Source organism: Tympanuchus pallidicinctus, unplaced genomic scaffold (assembly GCF_026119805.1).
Source record: "Tympanuchus pallidicinctus isolate F22 unplaced genomic scaffold, pur_lepc_1.0 scaffold18, whole genome shotgun sequence".
Lineage (NCBI taxonomy): Eukaryota > Metazoa > Chordata > Aves > Galliformes > Phasianidae > Tympanuchus > Tympanuchus pallidicinctus.
This window is the reverse complement of record NW_026294699.1, coordinates 3,263,804-3,288,347: the sequence shown is the minus strand read 5'-3', so window position 1 is coordinate 3,288,347 and position 24,544 is coordinate 3,263,804. Positions and strand designations below refer to the sequence as shown.

General features: G+C 48.5%; 4 protein-coding genes across 12 annotated transcripts in view; 2 read left to right on the top strand and 2 right to left on the bottom strand.

Annotated features, from left to right (window-relative positions):
* The window catches only part of GTF3C1 (general transcription factor IIIC subunit 1), a 38,856-nt gene extending 27,673 nt beyond the window's left edge, over window positions 1-11,183 (top strand). For all 3 annotated transcript variants that reach the window (XM_052680418.1, XM_052680417.1, XM_052680419.1), the window contains 10 exons: window positions 329-391; window positions 2,256-2,349; window positions 3,133-3,305; window positions 3,457-3,741; window positions 5,293-5,546; window positions 6,826-7,112; window positions 7,597-8,245; window positions 9,741-9,780; window positions 10,368-10,560; window positions 10,888-11,183. In XM_052680418.1, coding sequence (XP_052536378.1) covers window positions 329-391; window positions 2,256-2,349; window positions 3,133-3,305; window positions 3,457-3,741; window positions 5,293-5,546; window positions 6,826-7,112; window positions 7,597-8,245; window positions 9,741-9,780; window positions 10,368-10,560; window positions 10,888-11,109 — 2,260 coding nt within the window. In that variant the 3' untranslated portion in view covers window positions 11,110-11,183. The remainder of the gene's footprint in view (window positions 1-328; window positions 392-2,255; window positions 2,350-3,132; window positions 3,306-3,456; window positions 3,742-5,292; window positions 5,547-6,825; window positions 7,113-7,596; window positions 8,246-9,740; window positions 9,781-10,367; window positions 10,561-10,887) is intronic.
* A 453-nt stretch (window positions 11,184-11,636) lies between these two features.
* POLR3K (RNA polymerase III subunit K) lies at window positions 11,637-12,182 on the bottom strand. Its single transcript, XM_052680443.1, has 3 exons — window positions 12,066-12,182; window positions 11,896-11,983; window positions 11,637-11,820 (listed from the first exon to the last, which is right to left on the bottom strand). Exons 1-3 carry the CDS (start codon window positions 12,174-12,176, stop codon window positions 11,693-11,695), a joined length of 327 nt encoding a protein of 108 aa, XP_052536403.1. The 5' UTR covers window positions 12,177-12,182; the 3' UTR covers window positions 11,637-11,692.
* A 17-nt stretch (window positions 12,183-12,199) lies between these two features.
* Window positions 12,200-14,945, top strand: SNRNP25 (small nuclear ribonucleoprotein U11/U12 subunit 25). 3 transcript variants are annotated; one of them, XM_052680442.1, is made up of 6 exons: window positions 12,200-12,310; window positions 12,382-12,466; window positions 12,546-12,651; window positions 12,722-12,796; window positions 13,463-13,525; window positions 14,741-14,945. In XM_052680442.1, exons 1-5 carry the CDS (start codon window positions 12,203-12,205, stop codon window positions 13,515-13,517), a joined length of 429 nt encoding a protein of 142 aa, XP_052536402.1. In that variant the 5' UTR covers window positions 12,200-12,202; the 3' UTR covers window positions 13,518-13,525; window positions 14,741-14,945. The 3 variants fall into 3 exon arrangements, with proteins under 3 accessions (XP_052536402.1, XP_052536401.1, XP_052536400.1); XM_052680441.1 differs by having other exon boundaries at window positions 12,382-12,472; XM_052680440.1 differs by lacking the exon at window positions 14,741-14,945 and adding an exon at window positions 13,705-13,847 and having other exon boundaries at window positions 12,237-12,438.
* A 113-nt stretch (window positions 14,946-15,058) lies between these two features.
* RHBDF1 (rhomboid 5 homolog 1) overlaps window positions 15,059-24,544 on the bottom strand; it is a 34,759-nt gene continuing 25,273 nt past the window's right edge. For all 5 annotated transcript variants that reach the window (XM_052680425.1, XM_052680423.1, XM_052680424.1 and 2 more), the window contains 12 exons: window positions 24,367-24,527; window positions 22,107-22,358; window positions 21,432-21,543; window positions 20,560-20,634; window positions 19,826-19,987; window positions 19,612-19,712; window positions 18,885-18,948; window positions 18,403-18,497; window positions 17,558-17,633; window positions 16,999-17,099; window positions 16,570-16,723; window positions 15,059-15,816 (listed from right to left, as the gene is read on the bottom strand). In XM_052680425.1, the coding sequence (XP_052536385.1) occupies window positions 15,397-15,816; window positions 16,570-16,723; window positions 16,999-17,099; window positions 17,558-17,633; window positions 18,403-18,497; window positions 18,885-18,948; window positions 19,612-19,712; window positions 19,826-19,987; window positions 20,560-20,634; window positions 21,432-21,543; window positions 22,107-22,358; window positions 24,367-24,527 (1,773 nt within the window). In that variant the 3' untranslated portion in view covers window positions 15,059-15,396. The remainder of the gene's footprint in view (window positions 15,817-16,569; window positions 16,724-16,998; window positions 17,100-17,557; window positions 17,634-18,402; window positions 18,498-18,884; window positions 18,949-19,611; window positions 19,713-19,825; window positions 19,988-20,559; window positions 20,635-21,431; window positions 21,544-22,106; window positions 22,359-24,366; window positions 24,528-24,544) is intronic.

The window sequence follows — 24,544 nt, the reverse complement described above, 5'->3', positions numbered from 1 at the left end:
AGGCAGCGTGGGCAGTTCCGAGCACACACATGCATTATTGATACCCTCTCTTAACCTTGTATGTTACAGAAGTGCTGTAGATCATAACTGCAAGTCCACAATCTCAGTAAAATACCAAGCGTGTACAATTCTGCAGTGTCTGCTGTGTGTGTTTTTTTTCCCTGACACAATGAGAGCTCCTGGAGCAGTATTGTTACAGTGACCAATGGTCAACTTCTGCATTTCACAGTTGATATAAAATAAAGATCTTATAATAGAGATCAGCACAAGGTACATTGCTTCACACTACTTCTGCTACAGTACTTTTTTTTCCCCTTCCCTTGATTAGATTTCGAGTTATGGCAATTGGAGAAGACACAAACCAAACCACAAAAGAAGACAGTCTTAGTAGGTAAGGAACAGCAATACCATTTTTTTCCACTATGACTCCAAGCCCTCAGATCTGTGAAAGATTGTAATGCTATAACATGATGGAAAATACAGTAATAATAGCAGGGTAGCACAAGTCTAGGCTGCAGTAAATGAGAATAAACCCCAGTACAGCAGCTATGGATACCAAAGCAAAAAAAGAAAATCTGCTTGCCTTTGAAGGGTCTCCTGTATGCAGAGATCTCTAGGGAGAAACCTCCCACCTCCACTGCCAGCCTTTAAATGAGGTCTGGGAAGGGGTGGCTGCTGGCTCAATTCCTTCTGGTTACTCAGTGCACTGCATGCACCTGAGCTCCCCTGGGTTGGCCCTGCCTTCCCCCCAGGTGCTCCATCACTGCTTCAGGACATGACTTAGCATTTCTACTACAAAGGCATATCTATGGTCTTCTAATTCACTTTGTCTTTCAGCTGTTTAAGGTTGATTTGTTGTTTTTCCAATGTAAAACTTTTTTAGAAGAAAAGTACGCTTGCAAGGCTGCAGGGATTTCTAGCATGGATTTGATGATTGAATGAGCTGACAGCAGGAATGACCTCCTTAAAATTTCCCCATTAGGAAATTAAGATTTTCAGATTTTTATCTCCAAAATCTTCTTTGCCCTTCAAAAGAAATTTATTTCACTTACAGTCCTTGCCAGATCTTAGGAAGGAGTTAGAACATTGCAAAGTGTGTGGCTTGAACCACTGATTGAGCATCTGGGAAAGGACCTGGGAGCACAAGTAAAGGCAATTCAGCTGTGAGACTGAAGGGATGGAGACTGGCTGCATCTCTCTTAGACCTCATTTAAGGGCTGACTGGCACTGGGGGAGAATCTGTGGTTGGAAATCTCTACCTTGTGGTGATTTCACTGCCAGCCTAGATTTTCAGAGCGCTTGTCCTTTGTGGAACCATCCTGTTGTGCTGATCCCTTTGCCATTGCATTTCCTGTATCATCATTCTACTGCATTGACATTGCATGAAGTATTTTAAGAATTATCTGTAGTTCTGAGAACGCTCTCTGCAGAAAGCTGTAGAACATGAGGGAGGTGTTTTTCAGTACAGGTCATTACTGATTTTTTTTCCCAGAGCCAAATGCAGATCCTCTGTTAAAAAGCAGTATCTGTTCCTAAACAGAAGCACTGGGCATGGAGGAAGAAAACTAAGATTGAAATACTGAAGTGTTTATACCTGCCCTCAACAATTAGAATTTTATACCCAGAAGACTTTTTGTACATGAGTGGTTCAGTTCTCTGATCTCTGAGGTGCTGTTTGTTACCTGTGTTGGCAAGAGAGTTGTGTAAGCCTTATCAGAGAATTGTGTGACTTCTTGGAAGCATAGCATAAGATTTGAGTAGGATCTGCTTGATCAAAGAGTCATGGGAGGGAGAAGAAGTAGTTGCAGGTAGCTCTCAGTGGTACCCAGGCTGTCTCCTAGGGTTAGGATTCTGGTGTGTGGGGTGTTCTACAAAGCCAGCACTGAAGACCTGAGATACTTGTCTCATAAATGTTTACCATTTGAATATTCCAAACTGAAACTAGACAGTAATCTATAATTCTGGTCATGTTACCATTTTGACAGCAGTTTTTTATACCTTAAGAAGAGATGCTATCAAAGAGAACTTTGATATTTGGGCTGGTCCAGAAATTCAGGGTGGAAGGTTGAGGGAGATATAATAGGCTCTTTTACATTCATAATTCTCAGCTGGAGTGATCTCAGACCTTGAGGCATCTATTTCAAAGGAGCAGGTGATTCAGTTTACCTGTTGTGCTGATGTAACAGTCTAGCACCTCGTGCACAAAAATCATCATGATTAAAACCACTGTTCTTTCTCTTGCTTTTTTCTTTCAGTGTCTATGATATTCATTTCCTAGTGCTACAGAACCTTATACAGAGCACTTTGGCACTCTCAGATAACCAGATGAAATCTTGCCAGTCCTTTCAGGTACAAAATCTAGACCAGTCTTTACTGATCATACAGACCTAAAGAGCTTCCCCTTAACTTGATATACACCTTTTTCAAATGGGAGACAAGAAACCCAGAAACTTTGATTTGTAACCTTTCTGTGAAATTCTCTCTTTTGCTTTTAAGAAATTATATATTCTGTGCAGCTTTTCAGTATGTTGCTTTCATTCAGAGGATGAGATTGCAAGATGTGAGGTTGAAAGCTGTATGAAATGAACTTCATATGCATTCCAGTCACGATTTAGTGCCTGCAATTATGCTCTGGAGGAGATACCACAAAGACAGACCCAGTGTCCAGCTGAGAGCTGTTGGTCAGCCTCTCCTCCAGCACCAAGGGCCACCAAAATGCATCATCTATCACTGAAGCATTTCAAAGAATAAAGTTAGAAGTCCAGAAGGAGTTCAGTATCTTAGCAGCAGACAAGAGGGGAGCCTGAGAAGTTAAGTTCATGGAAGCATGGTGCCCGATAAAACGATGGGAAGAATCTACCCAGACATGGTGCAAATTAGTATTTTTCCTATCTCTCCTTAGTGGGAGACTGATCACATTTTGACTTCCAAGTGTTCTCTAGAATTTAGTTATTTTAATTCGTATCTGCTGCGGAAAGCCTGGAAGCCAATAAGAGAAATAAATGATGAGTTAAATGAATTTCTGTGTGTCATTTACAGCTCCGTGTTCAGTCAGTTAATATGAACCTCAAGTAAGGAGACCCAGCCGTGGGTTCAGAGCTAACGCTGCCTCGCACATTGGTGTCTTTGCAGACGTTTCGTTTGTACCGCGAGTACCGGGATGACATCCTTGTGAAGGCCTTCCTGGAGTGCCAGAAGAGAAGCCTGGTCAACCGCCGCCGTGTGAACCATACGCTGGGCCCAAAGAAGAGCCGGGCTCTGCCTTTTGTAGCCATGTCCTACCAGCTGTCCCAGAGTTACTACAGGTGGGTGTCAGCTCGTGCGTGTGTGTGAGCGCACGGAACAGCTGGCATGGGAGAGAGAACGCACGGGAAGTGTGTGCAGCAAAGAACCTGAGCTGAAGTTGAAGAGATGACAGATTTGTGCTCTGATTTTTGGTTGTTTCTTTCCCCCCAGAGTTTTCACCTGGCGGTTCCCCAGTACCATTTGTACAGAGTCCTTTCAGTTCCTCCAGAAGCTCAAAGATACAGGAAAATCCGACCAGCCAGATAGCTTCTTGTTTAAAGATCAAGAAAGCAAAGAATCAGAAGGCATGATTACGTTTCCTATGGAAGGACCTGGTGGTCACTGCGTGGCAATGCTTTCCTTGTTCTCCCTGGGACTTGTCTCTGTGAACGTGAGAATCCCAGAGCAGATAGTTGTGGTGGACAGCACTATGGTGGAAAATGAAGTGATAAAAAGGTAAACACTGTTGGTTTTATTAGCAGATTAGGATTGGGGATAACTTGAATGAAATCGGGGACCATTACTCCTTTCTGCTTTGTGTCATGGCATGTTTCACTGTGATACTGCTTAGATTTCTATTTCTGAGGGACCTTTCCAAAGACTTCATGGTGCTGTACTTAGTGCCCATCATTACAGCTCTGGACTACATTTGCCTTCACCTGTGTGACATTTAAATTGCCAGGCACTTCCCTGCCATCAGAGCTAAGGCAGTAATGAGAGCAGTGTGTGCCACTTCAGTATTTTCATCAACATTGGAACCTCCCATTTCAAGGACTGACAGAGATTTAGCAGCAACAAGGTTTCAGTTTTATCCATGAAACTTGGCTCTGTGATATTTGTTCTGTGTGTGGTTCCTTCTTTGATTTATTTGTGTTTTTTTAAACCTGCATTAATGAATACCACTGAAATCAATTTCCTTCCATAGGCAGTCCAATCCTGTGAACAGTTGTCCTTACAATCACGTGTTTTGTCAGAGTGCAACTAAGATCTCTTGCTGTGCTCAATCTGTTGCTTCCTATTAAATTGCCAGTATACATGGGAAATTGTTCCCTTTCTCTTTAGAGCAGCTTTTTACCTCTTTGAAGATGTTTATCACAGTCCTCCTCCCATAACCTGCTGCTCTTTAAGATGAGCAGCCTTGGTTCTGTCAGCAGCACCTCTTGTGTGCTACCCAGGTCTGTGTTCTACTCATTCCTTTCCTCTGCACTGAACTGTAGATCAAGAAACAAGTGCCGTGCTGTGGCTGGTAGGTCTGTGCTCATAACACTGTGGTATGCAGGTGTTCCTGCTCATGCATCCTAAGATGACCAGTGGCTGTAGCCTTGTTCCAAAATGTGTTTCAAGAGAAGATACTAACAGTTATAAGTCATCTTACAAAAGGTTGGAAGGACACTTTAGTTATCTCTGGCATAACCTGCTTAAACCAATGACAACCTCAGAGTTGCATCAGGTTGTTCAGAGCCTTACCTGCTTCACCTGTACCCACAGTGGCTCTTTTTCTGTCCTGAAATTTGGTAGTGTTGATGCGACTAAATTTGTTGTTGGGAAATCTATCATCTACAGTTAATTTTTCTTTTTTTTTTTTCCAAGTATCTGAAGTGTTTATTCTGCAATGTTTTCTCCTTTTTCTCCATTAAAAATAAATCCTGCTGGATGTGACAGAAACATCTCATGTCCGTCCTGCATGAGACCTTTATGGCCTCAGCCTTTGTGCTCTGACAGGTGTTCCCTCATGGTGAAGCCTCTGAACCAGAGAGATTCAGCACTGTAAGCTATTTGGGGTTCCTTTGAAGATGTTTAAAAGAAGAAAGCATTTTCTTTTCTGCAGACCTTTGCTGCATTTTGCTTTCTCTCATTGCTTGCTCTCAGTGCTGTGCATACTGCAGCTGCTGGTGACTAACTGCTGGGATGCAGAGCAGCACATGTTCTGGCTTTGCTCAGTGTAATGAGTCACTGTTTTATTTTGAGGGGGGAAAGAATACCAAACAATGCCTCTGTTTGCCATAGTTTGGGAAAAGACGGACTTGAGGAGGAAGAGGAGGAGGAGGATGACTTAGACGACAGCTCTGGAGGCAAACGGAGGATCGAAGTAAAAGCTCGTCAAGCATCTCACACCAATTACTTACTGATGAGAGGCTACTATGCCCCTGGAATTGTCAGCACACGCAATCTGAGTCCCAGTGACAACATCGTGGTCAACTCCTGCCAGGTGAAGGTGAAGCTGCGCTGTACTCCACTCCCAGGAAGACTCAGCTCTCCAGGTTGGTTTCTGTCTGGCCTGATGTGCACAGAAGTGCTGGAGCAGGACAGATGGTTCCTTGGTTCACGTGTTTTCTGATTTGAACAAAACCTCTTTTGTCCTCTGCTCTGTTTTTCCTCCTCCAGGAAGCTTGCCAGTCCCTACACTGTAACTTAAAATACTATCCCATGTTACACCCAGGCTTTCACCTGTGTAAAGAGGGAAAAAAAAAACCTTCCAGGGCTTCCTTGAACAGAAATTCACATTGATTTGTCTCTCAAAGTGCCTGACATAGTGGTGTTTAATTACTGTGGCTGAAAGGCCAGAGATTGAACATTTTGATAAATATTTAAAGCTTGAATATTTGCAGTGTATCAACACCATTCCTTTTTGAAGATCATCTTCCTTTGTGCTGTAATGCAAATGCATCCAGGAAAGGCTTTAGTAGTTGGGCTCTATAGTGGGATAGTGCTGTCCCTGTCCTTTCCTGTTATTATTGTGATAGAGATAAAATAGAAATTATTTCTCCTATCTCTGTTATGCATGGCTCCAGGTCTGCTGAGCTAACAGCTCGTTACAGTTGTTCCTTGGCTGTGAAAGAAGTGCAGCTGTCACATAAATGCCTGTCAGTGCATGATGTAAGGGCAGCCTGCAGGTAAAAGGGCAGAGAGTAGATAAGAACACTGCCAAAACTGACCTCTAATTATCCAGGGCAGAATGAAAGGTCTTAGGTTCAGCTTCTGAATACTCTGTATAATATTCAGGATGGGGGGCAGTTTTGGTGCAGTGGTGGACCTGTCCCCAGACAAAGATGCTCTCTATGCTCAGTGGATGTACAGAGGCATTGTGAATTTGTAGGCTATCTCACATTTGGCCAACAGCTTTGCCATGGATCAGCCTCTTCAGATTTTCCAATAAGGTTCTCCATAGCCTTTCCTTTCCCTAGGCTGTTCATTCAAAAAAGATGATTCCCTCATTAACTTAAAGCTCAGCTGGCCCAGTGTCAGGGAATACCAGCAGGTTACACTGCCTTTCAGTGATACTTCACTTTGATAAGAGAGTAAACTACATTAAAGCAGCTGGATAAACTCCATTAAAGCCTGCTTCTGCAGGCCTTGTCAACCACAAATATGTGAGAAGGAAGGAAGCTGCAGTAATGAACATGGAAAGCTGAGCTCTGTTTTTAATCAGAACGGTCCAGAACACCTCTGATCTGCGTCTGAATATTTATCTTTCCGTAGTGTGTTGCATGGTAACAGTGCATCTCTGCTTAACCATTTGTTTGTCGTTTGATTTTTCAGTTTCTTCTCCGCTTGATAACATGGCTGTGGGAGTCTCCTCCCTTCCCAAAACTTTTACCAGGCTGATAAAAATCCAAGAAGAGAACTATAATGTTGATCAGTTTCTTCGTGAGTGCACAGAACGCTATGGCTACAATCCCAGAGATGTAGCTGCTGTGCTGGAGGTCCGTAATGCCATAGAGGCTGCTTCCCACTTCGGGGTTTGCAAAGCTGAGCTGGGCAAACAGTTCTGCAGCTATGAAGAGGAGGAACCTGCACGCACCAGGAACCTGCAGCAGTACATTCAGGTGGTTTAGCAGACATACATTAATGCCTGCATGTCTGGTATTCCCCTTGAACAGAACGGTCTCTTAGGCTGCTTGTTGTATTTGCTAATATCAAGTGAACAAAGCTATTCCTGTTAGGCAAGAGTTAACGTAGCAATAGTCTGATAGCAGTCTTGCCTCATAATTAGGAAGGCCAAAAATTAAAACAACACTTAGTCACAGATAAGAATTAACTTTTTCAGAAGTGCAGAGGTACCAACATTCACCTTTGGAGGGGAAGAACTCTTGCCCAGTTACATTTTAAATTAATTTAAGCTGAACAAAAATGTTTTGGGCTGTAATTTCAGAACAGCTTAAGGGACACGACGGAGCATAAAACTGAAATCCCACTAAGCCGTTTGTCTTTCTTTGCTGCTAGTTAAAGATGGCAGTTCCACAGTACTTGGTTATATTGACGTTTTTCCAGTGTAACTTCCTGAGATAATTCTTGTTTTGTTTTCCATAGGACCTGATTGAAATGCAGCAGGTTTTAGAAGTAGGAGGCAATAGCATAAGACTGGTTGCAATCGTGTTTGCCAAGCCGTGGCTGTTGCATTCAGTGTGTCCAACAAATAGACCCGAAGATTCTGGTCAGCAGTGTGCTGACACAGCCCTCTCAGAGGTGCAGCAGGACTGCCTGCTGGCAGCAGCAAAGAAGGGAGAGGAATGTTTGGGAGAGGAGGAGCAGCTGGGAGAAGACATAAACCATCCCAGTGATGGAGAACCGCCAAGGAAGAGATGCAGGACTCAAAATGATGGCCTTCAAGGTGGTGACCAACTCTGCCAGGGTTTGCAGGGCGGTTTGCTAAGTGCAAATGAGAGTAACTTGGATGCAGATATTACTGATCCTGTTACAGTGAAGGAATCCATCCCGGATGGGGAAGCAGGGTCCCTGGGAGGGCAGACAGAACATACAGCTGAAGGCCCTTCAGACACTGTCAGTGTGGATGTGCCCGAGGATCAAGATATGCCACGTTCTGAGGACAAACAGCTTGAAGGAGGGAATGATGATCTCAGCCCTGAGCACAACAAGCATGTCCTTGGCCTTGAACACTCTGCCACAGAGCAGCATGATGATGTTTCCCAATTGCAGGAGAACCCAGAGGTCTCTAAAGGTACGTAGGAGTGCTCTGCATCCGAGGAACTGTACCTGCCTCATCACCACCACCCAACCAGGTAGTATTTTATAAGCACTCACTAGATCCTTCATGAAGCTGAGCACTGAGGGAGGTTTTTGTTTTGCACAGACATCATAGCCTTACACTAATTGGTCTGGAAGGTATTGGAAGTTCCAGATACATCTAAGTTTCCTTCCTGTGCCTATTCCTGGAATGTTTGGGACTAGTCCAGGAATGTGCTTTCCTTAAAAACCCATTTCCATGTCTTTTAATCTTCTCCAAAGACATACTGAGATGAATTTTCCCATCTCTGGCTTCAGTCCAAAGGCTTGACATCTTTAAATCAAGAAAACACAGCACAACTTGTGCTTTAACTAGAATGCCCATGACTAAAAGCCGTAAAGTCATTAAACCACTCACCAGAATGCAGCACCTGCCAGTGAGAAGATTAATAGCCTAATTTGTGACCCAATCTGACTTCATTTTCCCATCCTTTGTACTGCCAATTTTCTTTTTTAACGGCTAATAATCCTTGCCAGGATTTACAGAGTGGGATGTTGGGGATTTTCTTCTAGTTTCATTTCTGTCAGCTCTCATTTCAGACTGAATCACACAGTGTGACATTTGGCCACAGTCTGCCCTTACCCTGCGTTTACAGCTGCAGTCTGCTGTGCGAATCAGTTGGAGTCGGGTGTTGGTCAGAGCCTTCCTGCAGGACATCACCTCAGGGCTGCCTAACTGGCATAACCTTTAACAGTTTCATGTTAAGAACTACTATTGAGGATTTAACTTCTGCCTGTCTGTGACATAGAAGGGATAAAAACGTAGCCCTTACCAAGCACAGAGTTCTTACCAGCATTACTGGTGATGCCCAGGAGGTTTCACACATGCTTAAGCCAAAGCTGTCAGCCTCTGGATGCAGTAGAAGTACCAATGTTAAGTAATTGTGTAATTAAAACCCATTAGGATCATGGAAGTTGCAGAGGCAGCCTTCATTTTGAAACCAAATCCTGCTGAAATCTCGAGTTTGCATTCTCAAGCCCTGAGTCTGCAGTTACTCAGACATCTCAGCCTCACTGTGACTGCCTGTGGGACTCGGCTGAGGACCTGTGTGAGTGCTGCTGGCGGAGCCCCTGCACTGCAGCCTCTGTGGAACTTTGTTCTTTGGAACACAGAACTGTCTGCTGTTCTGTCATGCAACGAGGCTTCTAGAAATAAAACTCCTTGCTATGATTTGGGAGCAGAACCACCAAAAGCGTGGCTGGAGCAGCCAGATGTGGTTTTGAGAACAGTGTGGGAAGAAGGGCTGTGCTGGAGATGGGTGAAGACTGAGTGGAATCTTGGAACTCCCCGTGCATCCCAGAACAACAGCTTGGTTCTGTTATTTTCTAGCACAAGTTGTTGCCTTTCACAGTTTAGCCACCTGTTAGTTAACATCCACCAAAGAGTTTGGGCTAATTAACTTCAAAACTGCGTGTTCTTTTCTTTCCAGGCAGTTCTGTGCCAGGTCTGTCCCAGGCAGCTGCAGATGGGTGAGTAACAGAGATACTGCAGTGGGACTGAATGCTCCCCATTGCCAGAGAAATTTCTGAAGCCAGTGCTTTGGTGAACTTAGTTGTACATTCCCATAGGCAGAGAGCAAGGAAGATGAACCCTGTTTTCCCCCATTGCTCTTGTTAAAGTTGCTCATGTGTTCATAGACACACTGATACCACAACCAGCTGCAGTACCAGAGGAATGACATTAACTGTATTTCACAAGTGCAGTGTCAGCAGGTCCCCTCTTCCATGTGCCCAGGAAAGGCCTTAGAGAATCTCAGCAGTATGAGAAGTGTGGATTGCCATGCAGGGCAATCCTTTCCTTCCAGAATGTTACAAATAAGGAATTGTTTCCTGTCTGAGCACTGTTGCTGCATGTTGCAGATTGAAGTTAAATCTTAGGCAACTTCTGGAGGATATTATAGGGTTAGTGCAGATGAAGAGGTGAAACAAGGCCCAGAGCAGCAGTCCCAAGCCCTGGGGGTATTTAAGAGGCACATGGCTGTGAGGGACATGGGGTACATCAGGTGCATGGTTGGATCTAGCAGCTGGCAGAGCTGATTTTAAACCGTCTTTTGCAGGGCCTGTGAGAATGTCTGCTTCATTGGCAGACCGTGGAGGATTGTGGATGGGAACCTGAACAAACCTGTGTGTAAAGGAATGATGGAAGCTGTGCTGTATCACATCATGACAAAGCCAGGGATAACAGAAAGCATGCTGCTGCAGCATTACACAGGGACACTGCAGCCCGTTGCTGTCCTGGAGATCCTGCAGGTATGTGAATAAGCAGCACTGTGACCTCAGGCTGCTTCAGCCCCTGATTATTTTGTTTAGGAAAAAACCCACTTGAAGGCATACATCCTTAACACAATAGATGGTGAGAAATTTTGAGGTTCTTTTTTTTTTCCTTCCACATCTGGGAGTTTGATTACCACCACTGCTACTGCCCAGTGAAACCTTGTTGGTATTGGGTTTTTGGTCCTGATATAATTCAAAATCCGAAGTATAGGTCCTGAAAACACTGAACGTGAAACAGCAGTGCATGGCCTATGTTGGTTTGTTTTGCAGATGCTTAAGCTGAAATGCAGTTTCTCTCCACAGGGTCTGGAAGCTCTTGGTTGTATCAGAAGGTTCCACATGAAGAAGGCACCCCCAGCGTCCCTCTTCTCTCAGCCACTTATAGCAGAGCAGCTGCACAGTCCCAAACTGAGCGAGGCCTCTGTAGCATACTATGAGCCCACCATGGACTGCACCCTGCGCCTGGGGGGGGTGTTCCCCACTGCAGTGAACTGGAACAAATGGGTGCAGGTTATCCACGTGTAGAAGAGGTAAAGCTGGATGTTGTTAAATTGATTTATCCCTTAGACGCTAACGTGGATTAAATGCTGTAACTTGTTGCTCTCTCGTGTTGTGTTCTAGTTCTTCTTCTAGGGAATCAACTCTTTGGAAGGAAAATCAACTCTTTGGAAGGGGAGATAACAGCAGGGCAAGGGAAAATGGTTTGAAGTTGAGGGAGGGAGGATTTAGGTGGGATGTCAAGGGAAGTTCTTGACAGAGAGAGTGGTGAGGGGCTGGAACAGCTGCCCAGAGAGGCTGTGATGCCCCGTCCATCTCTGGAGGTGTTCAGGGCCAGGTTGGATGGGGCCCTGGGCAGCCTGGTCATTTAATAAAATGTGGAGGTTGGTGGCCCTGCATGTGGCAGGGGGTTGGAGATTCATGATCCTTGAGGTCCCTTCCAACCCTGGCCATTCTGGGATTAAGGAAGCTTTTTTATCCTTTCTTTTTGATACTTTTGCGCACGTTTGAGGTGAGAACAAAGGTTAAGCACAGATCCACGGAACCACCGCACCTCACAGTGCAGCTCCAGCGCTGCGTTTATTGATAGCCGGGGGGGGGTAGGGGGTGGTCAGTCGCGCCAGCGGTGCCCGCACTGCGCGTTGCAGCACTTATAGAACGTGGTCATGGGTTCGTCGGCCGAGCGCGTCTGGATCTGCATGAAGTAGGCGCGGGGATGCTCGCACTTGGGGCACGGCTCTGCGGGGAGAGGCGGTGAGCTGAGATCCGCACCCCCCCCCTTCCCCCATCCACGCAACCCCTTCCCGCCCGTACCTGCGGTGGAATCCACGTTCTCCCACGCCGCCGCTCCGCCCAGCACATCGTCCACCTCCTTCAGCCGCGGGTATTTCCTGCTGCTCACCTGCGGGCACAGCGATCAGCTCCCCTCCCTCATTCCCCCCCCCAAAGCCCCCTCCTCAACCCCGCCCGCCGCTGCCGCGCACCTTCCTCGTGACGTTCCGCACGTACGGACAGGTGGTGCAGGCGAAGCGGTGGCAGCGCGGCCCCTCCTCGGCCACCAGCACGTTGCCGCACGCCGGGCAGAAAAGCAACATCGTCGGATCCGCCTCTTCCGGCGGCGATGGCGGAGGCGGAGGAGGAGCTGGCGCACGCCGATGTGCTTGAGCTGTTCCAGGCGGCGCTGGCGCGGCTCGTGCAGGACCCGCTGCTCTGCGACCTCCCGCCGCAGGTCGGGGTGGCGGTTGGGGTTGGGGTTCGGAGGCGGCTCGGCGCAGCTCAGCCCCGCGGTGCCGCCCGCAGGTGACGCCGGAGGAGATCGGCTCTCAAGTGGCGCTGGAGTACGGGCAGGCCATGACGGTGCGAGTGTGCAAGGCGGACGGCGAGAGCATGCGTGAGCGGAGCGGGGCGGGGGACGGGGCGGGGAGCTGCGGGAACGCGGGCGCTGAGCGGATCTTTCCCCGCAGCTGTGGTGGTGGTGCAGAACGCGACGGTGCTCGATCTAAAGAAGGCGCTGCGGCGGCACGTGCAGCTCCGGCAAGCGCGGCGTGGCGGTGTGCAGCATCTCAGCTGGTGAGCGGCACGGCGCGGCTCTGCAGCCCCGGCTCTACACAGCCCCGCTCCCACCGCCGTTTTCCCGCAGGAAGTACATCTGGAGGACGTACCACCTGACTTACAACGGGGAGAAGCTGGCGGATGACGGAAAGAAGCTGAGAGAGTGAGTAAACGGCCGCCGGGGGGGGTTTCCGTGCCGTGCCCCGTTAGCTGCAGCTCGGGGCGGTGCTGAGGGTTGGCCGGTAGGAGCTGAGCGCACGGTGGGCTCGGCAGTGAGCACGTGAAGCACGGCCGGCCGCCTCCCGGGAACTGAGAGCACTTGGTGGGACTGAGGCTGCTTTGAGCCCCGTGTCTGTACTGAAGGCAGGAGGCATCAATGCATGCCAGCAGCCGTTGTGCAGAGCTGCAAGAGGAGCTTGTCTGAAGGGATATGGCTTAGCAGGAGGGAGAGCCCATAGCGAGGCAGCACTGCCTTATGACAGAGTCACAGAATGGGACTGCGTTGGGAGGGACCTCAAGGATCATGAATCTCCAACCTCCCTGCCGCATGTAGGGCCACCAACCTGCACATTCAATACCAGGCCAGGCTGCCCAGAGCCCCATCCAACCTGGCCCTGAACACCTCCAGGGATGGACAGGGCACGCACAGCCTCTCTGCTGTGTGTTTACAAAGGCAGAGTAGCAGACCGTGTTCTGCTTGCACGTGTGAGAGCTGCACCTGTTTGGGAGTGGAGCACACTAGGAGTCCATCCAGCCCTGGGAACTGGAGCTGTAGGACTGCAGTTTGTGGTTAGAGGAGAACTGGCTTTAACGGCACAACTCTGTTCAGGTATGGCATCAGGAACCGGGATGAGGTCAGCTTCATCAAGAAACTCCGAAAGTGACCTGTCAGGTAAGTCCTGAATACCCGTTAGGAATACTTGTTCCTTCAGCTTTGCCTTCCCAGAGCCACAGCACTCCGGCTGATAGCACAGAGCAGCTCTGTGAGCATTTCTGTGTCTCTGCTGGGCTCCAGTCTGGTTCTTCCCCATGTCCTCATCCTCATTGTTGCTTGTGCTCCTCTCTGGGCAGGGAACTGTGGTTCAAACCACACCGGGAGCAGCAGCAGTACCTTGGTGCTAGCAGTGGTGCATCCCTACCCCTACTATGCATTTTAGGCTCTGAATTTGTTCCCACAGCGTCCTGAGATTCATTAAATGCAGTGTTCTTCTCTTTGCCCTTTTAATTGCTTCTTGGACCTGCGTTTTAGGCTTCATAGAACTCTGGAAGTCCAGTGCCCAGGAAGAACAGGTCTCTGTGCTAGCACTGATTGATTGCCATCGTGCAATTCATTTGATCCTCCTGTATGTCTCTGTCTCACTGTACCCAAGTGACTGTTCTCCCTCTTTGCTCTTCACACTCCTGTACCATTCAGAGCACCTGAAGTGTCCCATCGCTGTATGCAAGCAAATGCAACCAGCAAAGGTTGCTGTTCCTCACTGGGTGTATTCTGAGCCATCTTTCTCAGTTACTGCAAGCTGTAAGGAGTTACCAAAGGCACCTCTGCTTCTGTACCCTGTAGCTTTTTGTTTAGTTTTTCTTTTTTTTCTGGTTTACAGCAATGAGTTCAGCTGATTTGCTGTTTCCAGAAGGTGGGATAATACCTCTAGCTGACTTTTGTAGTGGTAATGACTTTTGGTCATGGTAATTTTGTGCAGCTGATGCACTGAAGAAAACTTGTAGCGCAGGAAGCATTAGTAGCATATATATTTGCCTGTGTGCAGTCCATGTAGACATCATAATTCTAGTACAAACATACAATGGCCAAGACTCCCAACCTCGGTAGGTTTAAAACTGTCTCCCTCACCACAATCAGTGGTAACTGCCTGCATTCTCGATGTTCTGTTCCTTGGCTCCAGCTAGCTGGGTTAGAAACTGTCACTGTGACCACAGAGGCTTTCATTCTCTTTCAGTGCTATCATATTTGCAGCACCTAGTGCAATATGACGTGCTGTGACAGCAGAGCTCTGCTTTACCCCATGGAGCCCTGGATGATCCCCTGCAGTGATACGAGAGCCCAGTATGCAGTTAGCACTGCTGTTCCCAAATATTTCTTTTTCTTTAACAGGCAGAACAGAGAATGCCTTCCTGCCAGGATCAGATAAGGGATTCAGTGCTCTCCAAGAGGAAGAGTTTGAAAGATTTCACAGAGAAGCAAACTCCAGTTGAACAGATACTCTTACATGTTTTTGCTGTTCAAAATGTCTGCCTTTGAGCTGTATGCAGAATGTGCTTTTTGTAATTAAAGAGACTCATTTTCTGAGGCTTTTAAAGCTCTTACTTCCAGCTGTGAATGTGTCGGGCTACTTTGGGTGCTAGAATACTGATTCTATCGGTGCATGGAACAGCATGGGTGACATAAAGTAACAAACGTAGCCACAGACTATGCAAAACAATTAGCAGTAGCTAAAACGCTACCTTTCCATTTAATCACCACCTTAGCAGTAGTAAATAACTCTAGTTAAAAATGTAGTATTGAAACTAGTATAATAAAAATAATGGCAGCAGAAGAGGTTCAATACAATTGAACAAGGCACCAACATTCTGTTCAGAGTCTTCTGAGATAAGGCAAACCACGCCTGCCGAGTGCTAGAGACGGTTTAAATTAACCACAGCCCTGGTTAGAAGTGTCACTGGATTAGAAGCTTTGTCCTCGTGGAACTAGCACAGCAAATGCAAAGACAGTCCATCTCCAGTGCCTGCTCGAGAAGCCAGTCTTTGCTTTCAGTGAAGCTGTGCATCCAGGTCGTATTTCTCGCAGAATTTGTCCGTGAATGGTATACAGGTGAGGAACTCGCACCACTCGCACTTGATGGGGTAGAAATAGAATAGAATCACAAGTCCTGAGAAGAGTGCAATGAAGATGAGCTGGAAAACAATAATTTGGCATCGCTTCCTATACAAATCGAACTTCCCAAAGCTAATGTAGGGCAGGAAGGCAAAGGAGAGGAAGAAACCACTGATGAATCCTGAAATGTGAGCAAAATTATCAATCCAAGGCAGGAGGCCGAAGGCAAAAAGAAAGAGCACCACAGCCAGCAACTTGAAGAAAGCCCTCCAGGGCCGTGCCAGGATTTGCCAACTCTGGAAGAGCTCCACAAAGAGACAAGCCAGAATCCCAAACTGGGATCCTGCAGGGCCAACCTGCAGAAGAAGAACATCACAGGTAACATCAGGCACACCCCATCTGCCTGGCTTCTGCAACCAGCTCCGTCAGGGTTATTTCAGCTCCCTGTTCAGCATTACTTGAGAAAGAGATGCTGCAGCCTGAGACTTCATCCTGATAATGACATCGAAGGCCTGGTCTGACATGAGGATCAGTGTAGATGTGAGCTCACCAGAGCAGATGTTCTATTTAAAGAGGATGAATCTGGTTTGAACTACTAGAGGGTAGAGGTCCTTAGAGGCAATCTCCTTGGTCCCTTCACCCATCACACTTTTCCTTACTGAAGGATCTGGAAGGTGGTCCTCTAGGTCCTGCCATGCAGTCTTCTAAGGTAAAGCTGGGCGGGCACATTGGGCTTCTCCAGCTGTGCAATGTGGGCAGGGACAGTGTGGGAATGGCAAGCTTTGCTCTCACCTTCTGCCTGCATGTGAAGGGACTGACCCCAGCTATAGACCTGAATTCCCAGCCTGCGTGTGGCTGGAATCTCCCCCATCTCATGCTGTGAGGCAGCCCTTGGGCTGCAGCCAGAATGGGTCAGTCACCTGGAAAGCCAACTAGCGTGCTCTGGGGGATGTTACTGCTCAGCAGCTAGATGATGGTGTGGTGTTGACTGCTAACTACAAATCTGCACAATACAAAGATAAGTGCAGCTCTGATTTTTCTGCCAGATAGGCACAGCATGCAGGGGCTTGTATTGAAGCTGCCAGGACCCTAGTGTGTAGGAGACCCACCTCTGCTCTGTAGGGTAGAAATATTGCACTGGCAAGGTTCCCAGTGATGCCACTGAGCAGGTAGATGATAGAGATGCGATGCCATCCTGCCAGCTTCTCTAGGTCCCGCAGGATCGTCATTTGGAAACAGACTGAGACCAGACAGTGCAGGATCCTGCCAAGTTCAGAGTACAGGAGCTGAAGCAGCATCCACCAAATTCCCCACAGTGGGCTTGTCTGTCTTCTCTGCTGTCTTCTTTGAGTTGCTGAAAGCACCTGGCGCAGCCCCATGCGTCTAATATCCCTCCCAGCAAATTCAGCCTGGTAAGCCTCAGCAGGGACAACAGTTCATCCCCACAGTGGTGTCCTGAGGACAGAAACTGCTAGAACCACCCTCATACAACCCCCCAGTTCCCTCCCAGACACTGGAAGCTTTGTACCTACACTTACCCAGCATGTAGGAAAAGTGAGAGCCAGAGACGGTAGAACTGGTCAGGGACTTCTGGATTTAGGAAAGGGAGGAGTCCACAGACATCATCCATGCAGTGAACCTAGGGCAGCAAAATGGGGCTGTGGGCTGTGCCAGCCAACACCACAGGGCACAGCCAATTATCACAGCCACAGCAGAGGCTGCATCTAGCTTGGAAAAATGGTTCTCCATTCACTTATCTGCTATCCAGCCCTTGCCTGCAGCACCACTTCATGTGTCCCCACCCATTACTTACGGCAGCATTATGCCCTTATTCACCACCCAACACATGGACAACGTTTGCTCACCCACGGAGCAGGAAGGTTGCAGACACCTGCTGCTTCCACAGTGGTCCCATGCTGGACTTTTGTGGCTGCCAACCCCAAGTTCTAAACTGGTCTCCCAAGGAGAGATGCAGATTTTGTCACTACATCCTGCATCAGCAACTTCCTCTGGGACTCAACACTCCCACTCACACTGCTGCAGATAGGTGAACAGAAGTGAGAAGGGTGGCCTTACAAACCACTACTCTGCCCTTACCTGAGAGCAAAGTGTTGCCTCCTCATGGAAGTAGCCCCGCATAAATTCACAATACTCTCGGGAAGTTATTTCACACCTGGAAGAGGCACAGCAATCAAATGAAGGAACAGGTCACACATGGAAGACATGGCAGATTATCCTGTGCCCTCCCTGGCCCCTAAGTTTGTCTATGAGAACTGATGCCCTCGACATGCTACAGCACCTCTGCAACAAAGGTTCCAAAACAAGTAATAAAACTGAGCTATTTACAGCTGAGAATGAAACAATGGAGCTTGGGGAATTTATGGCTCTGGGCTTGGAGAGCCCTGTGCCTCAGACACTGACAGAGCAGAAAGTAGGGCTAAGCCGTGTCCTGCCATGACTTTCAGGGACAGCAGCACTGATTTTTCTTCCTGGCAGGGGAAGCCTGGCCCAAGCACCAAGTAACTCGAGCTGAGGAGCAGCATGAAGAACAGCATCCTCCTTGGCAAACCCAGATCAGATCATTTCCTCTTGGAATGCACACAGAAGCCAGGCTGGGGTCAGTGTAGCCTGTTAGGAACAAGCTGGTCATTCCAAGGAAAAGCACTGAATTCCCCAAGAGATACTTTAATCCCCAGGGCTCCGAATCCCATTAAACTGCAGGATCAGTTGAACGAGATACCCTGACACATCAAACTCAACCAGAGCCCTGCTCTGCCTGGGAAACACATCAGGGCTCCCTGCCAGGCTCCCCTCCCCAGCACTGCTCTGGGCTGCATGCAGGAAGAACACGGAGGACAAATGGCTGTGCCTACAACCTTAAAACAGCCCTCCATTTCTTACCCCAATGCCCAGCCCCTCGCCACACAGATTAAACTCCTTACCTTCCTTTGGTCCCAATGCAGCAGGGCCTGCCTGTAATCACGCAGTCCATGTGAAGGTGGTTTGTGTAATTCCCAGCACTGTTTTTTGTGCAGATCTGGAAAATGACAACAGACTGCAGTCAGAGATCCATGGTTTGGCTTGCTGCCTGGGTAAGGTCAGAACAGTCACTTGGGAGGAAGGCAGTCCCAGACACAGCCTCCCAAGGGTTTCTTCTGATACCCCATCTGCCTGGGCTGCTGGAGCCCAAACCAATCCCTCCTCCCTCTCAAGCAACTAAAACAGCCCCTAGATGGAGTAAGTATCCATCATCCTATCACCCTGGCAGGGCTTATGGCTTTATCTGGTGCAGTGGGAATTTCTGTTGTTGGAAGGTTTCAGGAAGCTGCACTGAAGACCCCTTTCCACCAACACTGCTGCAACTCTGCAGTGGGTTGGAAATGCCATTTTCCAGCACAGGCCCTGTGCCACCAGCAATGCTCACCGGCCATTTGGTGATGTCGTCTGGCCACTCGTGTGGCTCCATCGAGGCTGGCTGCTCACACACCCTGCAGCAACAAGAAGCAAAGATCACCTAGAGAAATGACTTTTCCTAGCTACCACGCTGTCCCTGCTCCCAGGCTACGCTCCCATAGGTCCCCTCTGTCCCTGGCAAGGAGCTGGTGGCACACTACTTCAGGGTAGTCAAGGCTGTGCTGATCAAAGCTAGTGCTTACTTCCTGCAACCAGAGATCACAGCTTCAGCTGACAAGGAGCACACAGCTGCTCAACGACATAATGGAACTCCAAACACGGACCTGCAGATGGTTTCAGCCCTCTCTCAGCCTGTGGTGACTAAGGGCAAAGGTGGCTGCCAGGGCTTTGCAGGAGAGCTGTGCTGGGAACATAGCTGCTATCCCATGGGAAAGTGACCCATGCAGGGAGCAAAGCGAGCAGGTAAAGAGCAGAAGGACAGAAAAAGAACCTGCAGCTGAGAACAAACCACTGTGCACATGGGCAGCCAACAGCAGAGACTTCAGGAACACAAATAAGTTTGTGATCTGGGAGGCTCCCAGAAAAATCTGCCTCAGCTCCCCTGCCACCACAAAGGCAGGTAAGGACATCACTACACACACACTGCAGTGAAGTGGCCTGGGACCCCGTGCCTCTGACTTGACAGTCCCAGCAGCCCTGGTGTCCCTAGGATGGCAGGTGGGCTAGGCAGAACATACCTGGGGTCCTGATGACAAACAGACCCAAACTGCCTCTTGCTTCCTGCCAGCATTGGTGTGCTGGAGTGGTGGGGCCACTTCACCCACACAGCCAGGGTGGACTGCAAGAGAAGGGAGAGGAGAGGTGTCACTGTGAATCCCAGGGCAGGAGAAAGCATCAAGAGAAGTGTCTCTGAGCCTGCAGTAACAGCAGGAAAGGGAACACCACACTCACTGAGCACTCCTCCTCCGAAGTCTGCACGCAACCGGACTTGTCATTTCGTACACAGCATGCTGAGTGCTTCTCCTTCTCACGCTTGGCCTTAATGAAGCTGTGCACTTGCTGGTCCTGCCTCATGCACGGTGAGAACTTGGCCCCCAGGTGGATCAAGGCCTCCTGGGAGAGAGATGGAGAAGCTCACCTCAGTCAAGGTGTACACAAGGACTGCCCAGGGCAGAACAGGCTGGGAAGAACAGCAAGGGGTACCCCCAGCACGGCCAGAGACATGTCCTGCATGATGATGTTCAAAACACATCAGGCATATTCTCAGTATTTGCCTCAAATAAGCGAGCTCAAAACAAGAATCCAGAATTTGCAGGCCCCAGAAAGGCCTGTTCTGTGGTGAGGAAGGAAGCTCTGAGACATTACAGACTTTCCTGGGGAAAACAGCATCACGAAAGCTGTCATGCTCCACATAATTTCTGCATTTTCTCTGGCCTCACACTTGGCTTCATAGAAATATGTGCAGGAAGGAGTGCCAAGGCTCATCCCCAGCTCCCAGCAAACCATTCTGCAGGGCAGTTGGGGCAGGAGCACTGCTGCACCCTGCCAAGGACAGCAGAGCCCTGTGAGAAGCCCAGCTGATGAGAGCTGCTAGCACCAGGTCCCAAGCAGTGGAGGGCCGAGGTCCCTGGGGAGATCTGGCTGCTGCACGTTGCCCCCTGCCAGCCCCAGATGATAACACTCACTGAACTGGGGCCGATCCAGAAGTTTTCCTGCTGAACATATTTGACATTTTCATAAACCCCTCTGTTTCGCAAAACCTGCAAGGAGAGGAAGTGAGAGTTACCATGAGCAAGTGGCAGGGACTGATGAAAACAGCTCCCAGAAGGAGCAGAAATCCCCACAGCAGGTGACTGGCTACACAGCTCTCTCAAACTGGTCTTTTGTAGGAGGGCAGGTCTGGGCATCTTTATTTAATGACTCCTCTGAAGATGTCCACCTGGCTACTTCACATTCTCCCAGGGTGGCTGAAATCCTGTATAAAGCTTCACACAGCGTAGCAAGCAGCACACAAGCAGCAGCTGTCAGCAACACAGGTCCAGATGCTGGTGACAGTGTTGTGAAAGCCATCAGACTTGTAGGTGAGAAGTAACCTTGGCATCCTCTGCTTGGAGCAGGAATATGGTGCTACAGAGATATGCACCTCAGAGAGACCTTTGACAAGTGGGAAGGCCTACAGGTAGCTTCAAGATCAGCTCACAAAGTCAGACAAGTCCATTTTGCTCCTGGCAGAAGCAAAATCTTGCAGCTGTTACAAAAATTAACTGAGGTTTGAAATATTTCCCTACCATGAACACCTTTCTGGTCACCACCAGGAGGGGAACAAGTTGCTAAAAAGGACTCCCAGCATATTTGCAACCAGAACCTGCCAGGAGCCCACTGTGCTTTGTACCTGATAGAGCTCAATGTCAAGAGCAATGTGACTGCAGGAGGGAAAGCAGGAAGCACGTGGGCTCAGGCAGGCCCTGGGTACCTGGTGTGGCCCTCAGTGGCCATTGCACTGAGAGCTTTGACACAATCACACTCCAAGTCAGGCAAGTCAGGGTGATTTACTTACTGAATCAACAGTTTCATGTTGTGAGAACCCCACAGGGGCAATGCCATAGATGCACACAGCAAGGATGGTGATGAGCGAATGCACAAAGGTGACCCAGTATGTGAAGAAGGGCCTGGATGGAGGGAAAGGGAAAAGATCAGAGGCAGAAATCCAGGCACAGAATCATAGAATCACAAGGTTGGAAAGGACCTACAAAATCATCTAGTCCAACTAGTAATAAATAGTCCTATCACCATTACTACCCACTAAGCTACTGAACTGCATCTTGTAGCACTTTGTGTTACATCTACTCACAGAGCAAGGAGAAAAGCTGCTTCCTTTCCCTAGGAACCCTGGCAGACTCTGGGGACAGGACCAAGATCACCTGGGGTATACATGACTGGAGGCAAGAATCTTGCCAGCAGACAGCCTCTGTTTACTGACTCCCCTAAACACTGGGCAAACCACTTTTTGCTAAGAAAAGCATCCATGAATACAAAAACCTAATGCCAAAATGCGTCACGCATCTGAAATACTGAGTTTATGGAAACAATCAGAAGCAAGAATACCTGAGCCTTCCTGTTCATCACAAGACAGCAGCGGTGGGGAAGAGGCGCAGATGCCCAGCAGGAGGAGCAGGCCGTGCTCCCAGTGCCCGGTGTTTTACTGGAACCCCAGCCACGATTCAGCTCTCACCTGTGATCGTCCATGTCCTCAATCTGCCGCTTCACATAGCTGTCGATGCGCTTGCGGTAGGTGCGGTTTGTCAGCTTCCCCACCATCCCCAGGCCGTACGGCCGCTTCTCCTTGGCGAAAAGCTTCCTGACCGGCACGGCGATGCGCTGCCCGCGCTTCTGCGGGCTGACGCTCACCACCTCCTGCCGCAATCGGACTTTGGGTTGTGCCAGGCCCCCGTCCTTCTGTTTCCTCCAGCCTCGCTCCAGTGGACTGGAATAAAAAGTGGAACAACGGTGGTTTCCTTCTTTAGAATGTTTTTGTCAGCAATGGATTAAAATGGGGAGACTGCGGCTGGGTGTCACTGAGCATCTCATTCTGGGAAGACACGACTTCCAGCCTCCCAGCATCGACACTGCAGCAGAGAACAAGAATGGCATCCTGTGGTTGTGACCACCTCTAACAACCTCAACCTTAGCCTTAATTCTTTTCTGATCCAAAATGAACGGAGAGAAATGGAAGCCATGTGCTATACCCTCAGCAACCCAGGTTCATGTGACTTATTAGGCAGCTAACACTCATACACATCTATTTCTTCCTCTGCTTCATTCCCCTCACTCCATTCTCTCCCACGAAATGGAAGTGCAGTTTAGCCCCACAGTGGAAATCCCAACCTTGAAGCACTTTACCGTGATTAGACTGACAAGTCAAACCCTCATGCTCGTTAAACCACTCAGAGAAGAGCAGGAACTAAACCCAAGCCAGTTACTTCTCTCAACTTGTCTTCCACTCGTCCCTTTATTTGCACTGATGCATGAATTTCTCAGGAGAAGAACAAAACCAGGCTCCAACAACACAATAAAAATCCCTGTCCAGCAGAATGCCTTCTTACCAAAATAGAGTATGAAATGAATGAAAACAAAATGAAACAAATGAAAACACAAGCTGCTGATGAACAGAACCTGCTCTGGGCATCTTCAGGTGTTTTTTTTATTTCACTGCTCTTAACAAGCAGTCCACAAGCAAGGTACACAGCACTGAGAACTGCCTGTTATTTCCCCCTTTCCCACTGCCTGGAACTGTGGTAGGCACGTGTCCTCGGCAGGTCTCTACTTAACAGAAACCTCCTGTGGCTTCCTGGGTGACCAACTCCGCACAAAGACAGGGGTTGTCAAAAGTGGTCACAGAAACCGTATTTTTTTTTGAAAGGTAACCAGAGTGCCTTGGTGAAGTTAAGAGAGCCTTGAAGTACGGACAAGCAACAGGATGAGGTTCAAGTGATTTTTGTGTAATGGACATCCCAGTATTTTCATGTTGGACTATCAGCCTATGCCAAAACAAACACCTGGCCACCTAAAAGGACAACTGACTGCAATTCTGATTGCAGTTCTCTAAGTGGGAAAGGAATGTAGATTTGAGAAAATCCAAATGGAGCCAAAAAGACTGAGACCATCTCAGTGGAGAGACAACAAGCTCCCACCATTTGCTGCTTCCACTTTTGTTAAGACTGAGTCAAGTTCTTGGAAACACTTGAAGGGAAAACTCCAACACAGCAAGATGGGCTGCGAGCAGCAGAACCACAACAAGGACCTCCCTGTCTGCTACATGTTCACACCCAGCACTGCTCTCTGCTGGGGTGAGCTGCCAGCTAAGTCAGAGCTAACTCGGAAACGACACCGAGCAATTACTCAGTACCAGTTACTCAGGTGGAAAAAATCTAGGCATACAGTACAGTACCACCCACATATTTGCAGGGCTTTCAGCATCAGTGCCACACCTTTCTCTGGTTTCAAGTGAGGAATGTAGCTCAGCTTGACACTCAGCAATGCTTCACTCCACTCTTCTCAACAGTTCCTGGTGACTGGGAACGGCAACAGCCTTCTTACCTTTGTTGTATTCTCCACAGCTGAAGACTGCGCCTCCAGCATCTTCACAGCTGACTTAAAGTGTCTTCTGTTTCCCCAAGCCACCATACAGCCTCAAAAGCACATCACATCAGGAAGCTGCTGGAGAGGTGGCCTCAGAGCCACCTTTCAGGGGTTGCTGGGGCAGGAGGACTCTCATCCAAAACATCAAGAGAAGCATGCAGGGCTTACAGAAATCCCATCACTGCTCTGCTCTTTGATCTCTGTTCCAAACACCCATGGCACTAAGATCCCAACTTCCCTCATGAAGGAGCAATGGTCTTGCCCCAACAGCTGCCCAGCACCAAAGATTCCACTCTGAATGGACAGGCCACCATCCCGTGTTAAGCTTTGGCACCTTACAAGAAAATACTTACAGTAGCAAGTGGCTTCTTTCAAGCTCATTTTTGTCCAAGGCACCTCCTGTGAGATCCGTCTGGTCTAAAGGTTTCACTTCAGTATCTTTGACCGCAGCTTCTGATGGCGACTCAAACACCTCATCCGGGTAAGTAGAGAGCTCCTCATGAAGGACTCCTTCCTGGGCAAAGACACAGA